This window comes from Sarcophilus harrisii, chromosome 3 (genome assembly GCF_902635505.1).
Source record: "Sarcophilus harrisii chromosome 3, mSarHar1.11, whole genome shotgun sequence".
Classification (NCBI taxonomy): Eukaryota; Metazoa; Chordata; class Mammalia; order Dasyuromorphia; family Dasyuridae; genus Sarcophilus; species Sarcophilus harrisii.
In genome coordinates, this window is record NC_045428.1 from 539783167 (window position 1) to 539795219 (window position 12053).

A 12053-nucleotide genomic window follows, 5' to 3' on the forward strand; every position below is an offset into this window, starting at 1 on the left:
TGTAAGCTCTCTGAGGGCAGAATTTGTTTCACTTTTGTTTTTTGAAGTAGGCAGAATTAGGAGGACAATTTGCATAGGATCACAATAATATAAAAAAGAATCAATAAATTCAAAAGACTGGTCAAATTGGAAGCCAATCACGACTTGAGATAACTGATGATAAATCATCTTGCCAGATCTTGGTAGAGAAATGATGGACCAGAGTAGAGTACTAAATAAGACATGTTTTTAGGCATGGCTAATGTATAAATTTATTTTGCTATATTTGTTTGATTATATATATTACAAAGAAAGGCTTAGGAAGGAGGAAGATAACTTGGTGCAGATAAAGGTGCAGAAAAAGAAAAGAAACACAATAACACGTTAAAAGTTTAGACAAATGAAAGCAGAAGAAAGTTCAGAAGAAGACAAGCAGGAAAGTTTTAATGTTTTTAAAAAAACTACATAATAAAAGTTCAGTTACATATGTAATCATCTTTTCTGGTTTTTTTTTTTTTTTTTGCATATGCAAATGGAAGCCTAAATCTCAGAAAATAAGAGAATCTGGGTTTCATTTTACTGATATCCATAATACACTATGCTTTAGTGTAGTTTTTCCATAGGAAAATTAGTTGTGCAAAGACTTGTTTGGAAAAGCTCAGAGTAGTTAAATGATTCAAAGAAGGGAGAACTACTATATGATGTGATATAAATGGATTAAAAATATAGATTTAAAGTTGGAAGGACTTTAGAAGTTCTCCTTATTTTACAGAAGCAGAAACTGGGTCTCAGAAAGGGACCTGCTTAAAGTTCCACAAATAGCAAAGGGCAGAGCTGGGATTAAAACACAGGTTCTCTGACTCCAAATCCAGCTGGTCTTCCATTTTTTATACTTGAAGAGCAAAAAAAGTGGGGGGGTGGGTGGGAGGGAAGACAATCAGTAGAAAAAAGAAAAGAGGGACTTTCTTTGAAGATGTAGAGATAACTAACATATATAAAATTAGACTTGGATAATATGTTGGTTAGTTTTGCTGAAAATTTCCCCCTCTTTTTTATTCTTTGTGATAAAGGTCTTTCTGGGAGGTGAAGGAGAAAGATAAATAAGAAAATATAAGTGACATTAAAAAACCAAAAGGTATGAAAAAAATTTTTTTTTTTTTAAAATTAGAGAGTAAGTAAAAGTAAGTAGTGAGGGGGAGGGAAAGAACAGAGAGGAGAGAGGGGAAGAGTGAGCCAAAGAGAGATGTAAACCTAAGATAGCCTGTCAACTTGCTTGAGAAGTAGGAAGATACCTATATGAGGAGCAGCTGGCAGGAGAGATAGAAGGAAGGACTGAAAAAGGAGGAAGGGAAATATAAGAAAAAGGGGATGAAGAGGGAAAGGAAAAATTTTTCTGAAAGAGAAGAGAGGGAGAGGGACAGAGAAAAAGGAAGGAGGGGGATGAAAGAAAAAGAAGGGAGGAAAGAGTGAAAAAGGAAGAGAGAAAAGGAAGAAAAGGAAGGAGAGAAAAAAGGGAAAAAAAGAATTAAGGGGTAAAGAAGGAGAAAAAGGAAAAGAAAAAGATGGAGAGAGATACTTTTATTCTTTGTCCCTTTGATAGCTTCAGTTTTTCTGAGTGTTCAATTGACCACATCTGACTATCATTACATACAAGTCTGATGCCTTTTTTTGATTAGGAGATTAGAGATGGATGAAAAAATTGTAAATATTGTGTTCTTCTCTTGACATAACTCTTGCTAGCCACTAAAAAAGGTCCCACCAGCTGTAGGCCCCTGGTTTGAGCCACTCTAAAGTCTGACAGCAGATGTCACTGTAGTCAGTACGAGTCAGATCACCCCAAGAGAAGCAAAGACTGCACTGCAGTGAATTCTGCCCTCCCATCCCCAATTCCCTACCCAACTCCATATATGTGTTCAGGAAAAAAAAAAAGTATTCTTTGCCTCTACTTTTTTCTCTCCCTCTCCTCTATCCCCTTTGCCCCCACTATTTCTCTTTCTTTCTGTTTCTTGACTCTTTCTTTCCTTCCCCCTCTCTCCTTGCTTCTTTCTCTCCCTCTCCCCTCCCCCCCAGACAGACAGACAGACACATATACACACAAGTCAATTTAGACAAGTAACAGTTCCTCTGTTGCTTCTAACCACTGTGAAATGCAAATAAAATCCAGTCCAATAAATAAAGACAGATTTCTCCTCCCAAGTGAATGAAATAAAATTACAAAGTGGGTCAGTCACATTTCACTCAGTCCTACCCAAGATAAGATACCTTCTTTGACAATGACACTGACGGAGCTTTGACTCTGCAGGTTCCTTTCATCTTTGACAGTCAGGGTGAATATATAGGTTCCCACCTGGAGGCCAGTTACAGTTGCTATGGAATTGTTGGCATTTTCGAGTCGCACACCATCAGGGCCCCTAGTGAAAGGAATAAAAGCAAAAAAGACTGGTCTCTACCAGGCTTCTGATCCATAGGGAAATGATTTAGAAGGCCTTTCAGTCCCATAACCATTACAGCTAAGGGTTAACTTCTACAAATTTATTCCTCAGTCAAAAAGGGAACTTATTGTTTTCAAATCCCCAAAAGAAACATTTAAAATATTCCATTTCAATAAAATTACATTTGGCTTCCAAATACAGAAAATATTGGGCACCAGAGCTGAGACACTTCTAAACTTCCTCCTAATATTCAAGAGCTTAAAAGTCCAAGGTCAAGTCAGCAAGAGTTCCCCTCAATCAAATTCAACTGTCATTCTTTGCAAATTTGGTAAGTATATCCTCACTCCTATTCTAAGCATAAGGCCACATCCCATGATGGATTCCTTATTCAGTTCCTAGGTTACTTTTTGTTATTTATTGTTCCCCATAAAGCATGTATTTCACGTTTCCAGTGTCCCAGAAATCAGCCCATGGTAAGGGAGGAAGGTATATATACCATGGTGGAAAGGGGGAGGGGAGAGGAATTCCGGAAGGGAACCAGGGCAATTATCACATCTCAACACAGACCTTTCTTTAGTCATTGTTTGGTGGCTATCTTGTGGTGCTGATAATAAGCTCATCACTAAGCAGTTAAGGTATAAGGGGACAAAAATGAGTCGATATCACCTACTGTGACATTTTTAAAGGGTGTAATTCTGACCAAGATGGCTCTCTTCCAAGTCAGATTCTTCTCTCTGATACTATCACCTCCTTGGAGAATATCAATAGAGGCCAAAAACAATGATTTCTAAAATATCTTTGACAAAGTTAAAATACAATGAAGGAACAGTAGGTCAAATAAAAAAGCCAAACATGAAGGAAAGAAGAGAATGGAAGGAAGAAGAGGGAAGGAGAGGGATGGGAAGCAAAGGGAGAAGAAAGGCAAAAGATAAAAAAGGAAGAGGGGAAGAGAAGAGAGAAAAAAGGAAAAGGGAGAGAAAGAGAAGGAGGGAGAGAAGAGGGAAAGATTAAATGATGAAGGAAAACAAGAAATTCCTAAATTTAAAATTTAAGCTGTTGGGGAAAACAGCTTTCCCCAACCTCTTCCAAAAAATCTTACCGTGCTATGACTCTTGAAAAACTATCAAGAGTTAAAAGGTACAGCTGTCTCTCTCCTGGAATTTCTTTGCTTTTGGTGGGGTTTTTAAAACGCGCACACATGCGCGCACACACACACACATCCTGCACATAATCTTTGTTCTGTTTGTTGTGGTTTAAAAGTTAAAAGGAATGATGAAGGGCAAAAATGGTTTTGATTAAACAATTCCAGTTTAAATTAGCCTTTTTTTGATCAGTGCCCTTTGCCTTTGGCTAACATAAGTGGTAAATGGTGTCTTTAAGACAATAACTGAGAAAAAGGCTTTCATTTTGCAGATGTTGCATCAATTCTTCTTAATAGCAGGTGTCAAAATGCTGTTCCCCCCCCACCCCCACCTCCCTCGGGTGACTCTAGGAAACAGGGCTTTTCAGTTCCATTACTCCTTTACAATTGCCTCTCAAGAGTAATTCAGCTCCACTCTACAGCAGATGGGGCTGTATCTGCCATGATGCCCAGGATCAGTCAGTGCCACCTAGGGAACAGAGGCTGGCAAGAAGTGGTTTTTTCTTTCCCTGCAGAAGTCAGAGTACCAATTTCTTAAAATTGGAGCCTAGGATTACATCATTTTTCAAAGTAACTTATCAGTGAGTGAAACTCTGAAGAGATCCAAGGTTCTCTGCTAAAGGAAGTAGGGGGCAATACCTACTGTGTTTTTTCCCAGAGGTATGAGATAATTTTCTGGTCGTCCAGGCTTTTGCTACCGTCTAGAGTTGTGCTGTCAACAGGAAGGGTCAGTTCTTTATCAGGGCCAGCATCTGCCTGGGGTGGCTTGTTGTTTTCTGGAAGAGAGGCTACAATGTCAACAGCAGGCCAGCTTAGATCGCACGGGAATTATGCTTTGTTGACTCTTTCCCTTGCCTCTGATTCTCTAATTTTATAGTGCCTAGCAAGTGTTTATTAAGCATTAAGTGCTGGGGGGGATAGAAAAAATATAGTTCCCACCCTCACAGATCTTATGGTCTAGATCAAGACACACAATAACAAAGAATAGAACTGTACATAATTGAGTGCCCACAGCCATAAGAAATCAGAAAGAAAGGTCACTGAGAACTAAGCTCAGACCTTATGGAATTTCGGGAGGAAGTTTAGGATTTGGTTTTGAAGGATATTTCAGGTTTGAAATTAGATACTTCACAAGAGTGAAGGCAAAGAGGAAGGAATGAACTTGACATATTTAAGGGACAATGAGACCAAACTGAGCAAAGGATGTGGAATGAGAAGAAATGGAAAATAAGAAGATGGAAGTTATGATAGGAGTGATATCTTTTTTTAAAAAAACTTTTTTATTATAGCTTTTTATTTAGAAGATATATGCACGGGTAATTTTTCAGCACTGACAGTTGCAAAACTTTTTGTTTCAACTTTTCCCCTCCTTCTCCGCACTCCCTCCCCCAGATGACAGGTAGTCTCATACATGTTAAATATGTTAAAGTATATATTAAATACAATATATATATACATATCCATACGGTTATTTTGCTCTACAAAATGAATTGGACTTTGAAATAGTGTACAATTAGCCTGTGAAGGAAATGCAAAATGCAGGCAGACAAAAATATAGGGATTGGGAATTCTATGTAGTGGTTCATAGTCATCTCCCAGAGTTCTTTCCCTGGGTGTAGCTGGTTCAATTCATTACTGTCAATTGGAACTGATTTGGTTCATCTCATTGTTGAAGATGGCCACGTCCATGAGAATTGATCATCATATAGTATTGTTGTTAAAGTATATAATGACCTTCTGGTCCTGCTCATTTCACTCAGCATCAATTCATGTAAGTCTATGAGTAATATCTTAATTGCTTCTTCCATGCACGTTAATAGTAGTTTTTCCTTAGGACTTGGGAGGCTCAGAAGATCCTTTCCAGAAGGCTAGAAAGAGTGGCTCTCAGATGTTTGGCTAGTGGATTGCTTATTAACTCAAGATGTCCTTGACGTCCACCCTTGCTGAGTTTCTTTTCTGTTATGGCTAAGAAAATTTCCTTTTGTTAACTGTTGAATGACCTACAAATAGCTTACTTTTTCCAAAACTGAACTTAAATTTCCAAGGGACTGGCCCAAGTTAGGCCCAGCCCAGAAAAATGGGATTAGGACAGACACTGAAATGCCTTAAAAAGCTGAGCAGGAATTTATTTTTAAAATAATAAGGAGGTGTTGAAAGATTTTGAGCTGAGAAGTGACAGAACATGGGAGTTAGGAAACCTGGTTTCTAGTCTCAATTGACCCATTAACCACCCTGCACAATCCTGAGCAAATTATTTTATCTCTCTGGGATTTATAAAATCAGGGAGCTATATAGCAAAGGATTTCTAAATAAACTTTCAGCATGAAGATCCTGACCTATAGTAAAAGAATATATTCAAAAAGGATCAATTTAGTAATGTCAAGCACAATAGATTGGACCAGGAGAAGTTCAAAGAAAGTTAAATCACCTAAGTGCCTACTGTAGTATTTTAGGAGTGAAGTAATGAAGGCCTAGGGGCCAGAAGGCAGATATGCTGTACTGGAGAAAAAGTGGCTTTTATAAAATCATAAACTTAGAGGGGAGGCTCAAGTTCTCTACAGTTGTATATGAATGACATCAATAATTTTTTATTAAAGCTTTTTACTTTCAAAATATATGCCTAGATAATTTTTTTTTGAAGTTATCATGTAAATTTATTTTTTCTTCCTTTTCCCAATCTCCCTTTAAAGACAACTACTATTAGACCCAAATATGTATATGTGTATATAGACAAACATATGTATATACACATATTATCATCCTATACATACTCCTAATTTATCATTTATTTCTTTGGAGACATAATATCCTTCTTTTTTTTTTTTTTTTTTTTCCCCCCCACCCCCTCCCCTAAATGGCAGGATGACCAGTAGATGTTAAATATATTAAAATATAACTTAGATACACAATAAGTATACATGACCAAAACATTATTTTGCTGTATAAAAAGAATCAGACTCTGAATTATTGTACAATTAGCTTGTGAAGGAAATCAAAAATGCAGGTGTGCATAAATATAGGGATTGGGAATTCAATGTAATGGTTTTTAGTCATCTCCCAGAGTTCTTTTTCTGGGTATAGCTGGTTCAGTTCATTGCTGCTCCATTAGAAATGATTTGGTTGATCTTGTTGCTGAGGATGGCCTGATCCATCAGAACTGGTCATCATCTAGTATTGTTGTTGAAGTATATAATGATCTCCTGGTCCTGCTCATTTCACTCAGGATCAGTTCGTGTAAGTCTCTCCAGTATGCCTAGATAATTTTCAACATTGACCTTTGCAAAACCTTGAATTCCAAATTTTTCCCTCCCTTTCCCCCACTCCTTTCCTTAGACAGCAAGTAATCCAATGTATGTTAAATATGTGCAATTCTTTTATACATATTTCCACAATTATCATTAGCAATGATTTTGACATAGTTTCCTGTTGTGACAGCAATGGTCATTCCTGTATGCTAACACTAAATTCACTTAGCATACCTCATATGATTTCTCCAACTTTAGTCCCCTGTCAACTGAGTGCTAGATATAGTTCCATACATTCATTGCTGTCTTTTATTGAGTTTTTAATAATGGATATCATTCAAAAGAAACCTACAAAATTAATAGCTCTTAAAGAACATACTTAAATGACAATTGGTGATACTATATTATTGGCTGCTGCTCTGGAGAAGTTAAGTACTGCGAGACTCATTTAAGCCCACACTAAAATAGCATTAGCTGCCTAAAAGTATAAAACAAAACGTAACTGCAAATGAAAATATGAAAACAAATGACAAGAACTGAAAATATCACTGGAAAAGTCTTATTTTTCAGAACACGGACTTTCAGAGGAAGCTGGTAATTTAAGGAGTTGCTACTGATCTTTACAATGTGATATGGGCTAAAAGATCACTACAAAGAACTGCTAACTATTTCTCTGAAGAGAAAAATGTCATAGGAAAAATATTAAGAAAATCAGAATATTTAGAATTGAAGGAAAAAGGTAATTTTTACTAACAAAGTTCGCTTTAAAAAAAAAATCAAATATAAAACAACTATTGTCAGAAGTCTTCATGAGCTTTAGATGGACAAAGTTGACCAAAAAAGGAAAATAAAGACTGTTGGAATGGTTGTAGGAAAATAAGCCCTTAATGGGCACTTTTGGTATAACTATGAAATTTGTGTAGCTACTCTGGAAAGCAATTTGGAACTATGTCCCCAAAGGAATTAAATTATGCATACCTTTTGAACTAACGAATGAAGCATTTATTAAATGCTTACTATGTACTATGGGCAAATAAGTGATAGGACAGAGCACCAGATGTGGAGTCAGAAAGAGTAATCTTCCTGAGTTCAAATGTGGCCTCAGACACTTACTTGCTGTGTGACCCTGGGCAAATCACTTCACTCTGTTTGCCTCAGTTTCCTCATCTGTAAAATGAGCTGGAGAAGGAAATGAGAAACCATTCCAGTATTGTTAGCAAGAAAAATCCAAATGTGGTCATGAAGAGTCAGACACAATTGGAAAAAAAACAACTGAAATGGAACACTATGCTTTGATTCAGCTATATTATTAAACCCCAAAGGATATCAAATAAAGAGAAAAAGGAACTATATGTATAAAATTATTTGTAGCAATTTCTTTTGTAGAAGCAAAGAACTAGAAACCCAGGGAGTACCTATATGGATAATGGCTAAACCAGTTAATGGGTATATGAATGCAGTGGAATAATATTGTGCTAGAAGAAATAATGAACTTGGGAAGACTTATATGAATTGATGCAGAGTGAAGTGAGTACAATGAGGATAATTTATACAATCATAACAGTATTTTAAAAATAAGCAAATAAAAACCCTTTGAAAGACTTAACATGGATCAGTAACCAACCATGATTGCAGAGGAAAGAAGAAAATAAGCTTTTATTAAGCACCTTCTACATATCAAGACTCTGGGCTAAGAGCTTTAAAATATTATCTTATTTGATCTTCAAAACAACCCTGGGAAGTAGGTGCTACTATCATCTCTTTTTTATCGCTGAGGAAAATGAGAATGATAGAGGTTAAAGCCTTGACTAGGGTCATAGAATTAGTAAGCATATAAGTCTGAATTTGAACTCAGATCCAAATTTGAACTTCAGGTCCAAAAGCACCACTCAGTTACTTTTAAATCCTTACCAGACCAATGATGAAGCAAGCTGTTCTCCTCTTTATAGATAGATGCAGAACAAGACAAACATATTTGGTTGGACATAACCAATGTGCAAATTAAGTTTTTCTGGTGCGCACACACACACACACACATTTTCTGTCTGTCATTCTCTCATTTTTTTTTTTTTTGAATACAAAGTCTTTGTATTTTCTTTTTTTCTCCCCAATGGGTGGAATAGAAGGATGAGGGAGGAAGAGTAGGACCGCTCCAACAACAACAACAACAAAAAAGTGTCTTTAAAAAAGGCAGAGAAATTTTTGATTTCCTTCACAGGCTAATAGTACACTATTTCAAAGTCTGATTCTTTTTGTACAGCAAAATAACTGTTAGGACATGTATACTTATATTGTATCCAATTTATACTTTAACATATTTAACATGTATTGGTCAACCTGCCATGGGGGGAAGGGGGAAAATTGGAACAAAAGGTTTGGCAATTGTCAATGCTGTAAAATTACCCATGCATATAACTTGTAAATAAAAAGCTATTTTTAAAAAATGCAGAGAAGAGAGAAGTCCAGAAAAGAACAGAAGGTAAGAAAAAAGTACAGAAAAGCAAGACTGTTTTGAAAAAATATGGGCTTCTTGATCTTATTCTACACTTAAATAAAAGCAAGCTGTTTATAACAGAGATTTTCAATTATTTTTCTGTTCTATGTATTGATATTCAAGTTTGGAATAAAAATAAAAATAAAATTTTAAAAGAAGTCAAAGTGTACCTATAAGATCTTGCATCTTCACCAAAATGTAAGACCTGAGTTCAAATCTGCCCTCAGACACTTAACACTTCCTAGCTGTGTGACCCTGGGCAAGTCACTTAACCCCAATTGTCTTAGGGGGAAAAAAGATATAAAGAACAACTGGAGACTCCAGAGTGACAGTCAGGATGACAGGCTACAAGCCTGAGTGACTGGGGAGTGGTAGTATCCTAACAGTATCAGGAAAGTTAAGGTGTATGGGGAAGATTTGGGGGGAAAATTAAGAGTTCAGTTTCAGGACAGAGTGAATGCAGAATGTCTCCGGAACATCCAGTTTGAAATATCCAATCTGCAGTTGGACATTGAGTCTGAAAGTTAGAGGAGCGGTTCAGACTGAAGAAATGGATTTGAGAATCATTAGCATAGAGATGATAATAATCTAGGAGAGGCTGTGGAGATCACCAAGGGAAACAGTGAAGAGGGATAAGAGAAGATAGAGCGAGGGGTCTCACACAATAACAGCCCAGACCTGGATGAAAATCCAACAAAGCAATCAGATGGGGAGGAGCAAAACTTGGAGGCAGTGGGGTCACAAAAACCTAGAGGAAAGAGAGTATCAAGAAGAACATGACTGACAGTATCAAAAACTTTAGAGGTCACGAAAAATGAGGACTGAGGAAAAAGCTATTAGATTAACAATTAAGAAATCATTGGGGTAGAGAGTGCAGTTTTGATTGAAAGACAAGCTGGAAGCCAGGCTTTAGAGAATCAAAAAGAGGGAATGAAAAAAGAAAGTAAAAGCAATGATTGTAGGACAGCCTTCTTAAGGAGTTCAGCCACAAAGGGGGGGGGGGGGGGGGGGGGGAGGGGAGGGGGAGAAAAAGGGGGAGGGAGATAGGGATGATAATTAACATGGATGGAAGGATCAAACAAAGGTTTTCTGAGGAAAGAGGTGCCGAAGGCATGTTTGTGGGCAAGAAGGAAATAGCCAGTAGAGAGGAAGAGACTGAAGATTAGTGAGAGAGGAAAGTTTGCCTTGGCAAAGAAAACTGTACCCATTGAGGGATTAACGAATTCAGATAAAAACAATGATATACTGAGAAGCAAAGTTGTTCCAAAATTACAAAAATTCCCAAATGGAGATCGAATACCATAAGACAATCTTGTACTATGCTACACATCAAGAAAGACTAAGAAACGTATCCAAGAGATAGTGATAAACATACTTCAGTGGCTTGGAACTCACCTGATAAAAACCCCATTGCATTGTAATCAATGCATAAAAAAACCCATGCACTATAAACAAGGACAGATTAGAAAAATCGTTAAGGACACACAATGATAATTATAAAGAGAAATCATGGTAGAGAGGAGGATCACCTTCCTCATCACCACCTGCAGCCACTGCTAGCTGTCATCAACAGGCAAGCGAGCACAGGAGCCTTGGCGCACAGGCAGCATCTCCAGACCACTGGTCTTTAGAACAGTTCTCAAGTAATTACCAGGGGAGGTAACTCGGGATTAAAAAGATCTTCTCTACCCCTTGCCAACGGGTTGCTACCCACAGGGCCAGCAATGCCAGGCAGATCAAGCCATTAGCACCATTTCCAGTCATCAACTAGTGGAGACTGCCCAAGAGCTCTGGGAAGGACAGAGGTTCTGAAACAGTCCCCTCAGCCATCATCCTGGGAAGTTACCTCTGAGCAGATACAGCTTGGCAGTGATCCTGGAGGGGATGCAACCCAGACAGAAGAGTTTTTGTCACCAAAGTCATTGGCACTGTCCAACATCAAGAACCAATATGATATTGGTAGAAATGACATGAAAGAAGCCATGACCATTTGCTTTGCCGCTGATGCATCCTAAGGACCACGGGACCTTTCCACTTGACTTGCTATTGGAACTTTCCATGTGAGATCTGACTTTACTATTTTTATCTCCACAGGTTAGTACACAGTAAACACTTAACAAATGTTTTATTCACCCATTAATATCCCATATAATAAATATAGACTCATGAAGAATTGAAGAATGTGTGAACTAGGTGCCAAAGTATGCAAAAGAACTGACTACTGCAAGAAGATATGTTACATGATAAAATTTTTTGGTTTTTTTTTTTAAGAAAAAGATAAATGTAAGGTTTGTTGTATAAGCCAAACTTCTTACTTAGTGACTTGGGATGCTACTGTAGTCCAATTACCTTGAGGAAACTGGAGTTTAGGGAGCTTAAATGATTTTTTTCCAAGTCCCAGAGGGGTCATAAGCATGAGAGGCAAGGTTTGAATTCATAGTCAGTGCTCTTTTCACTGTACCACACTTTGTCCCTCTGAATCAGAAGACCTGGTTTTTGGTCCTGGCTTTGCCAGGCACAAGCTGAGTAATCTCAGGCAAAATCCTTTCTTTCTCTCTAAAAGCTCATACCATGTGCCTCACAGAATTGATCAAACAACCAGTCACTTTCTTAAAGTGCTGTTGCATCGTAGGATGAAGTCTTGTATGAACATCAGCCACAATGATTATAATGGTGGCAATGACAAAGAAAAAATTGTAAATAATAGAGATAAGATTTGTTGACAACTTTTATTTGGGGGAGAAAGGAGAGGAATGAGTCAA

General features: G+C 37.4%; 1 protein-coding gene across 4 annotated transcripts in view; it reads right to left on the bottom strand.

Annotated features, from left to right (window-relative positions):
- Positions 1-12053, bottom strand: part of KIAA0319L (KIAA0319 like) — a 93376-nt gene that overhangs the window by 17701 nt on the left and 63622 nt on the right. For all 4 annotated transcript variants that reach the window (XM_031962120.1, XM_031962121.1, XM_031962124.1 and 1 more), the window contains 2 exons: positions 4196-4328; positions 2242-2390 (listed from right to left, as the gene is read on the bottom strand). In XM_031962120.1, the coding sequence (XP_031817980.1) occupies positions 2242-2390; positions 4196-4328 (282 nt within the window). The remainder of the gene's footprint in view (positions 1-2241; positions 2391-4195; positions 4329-12053) is intronic.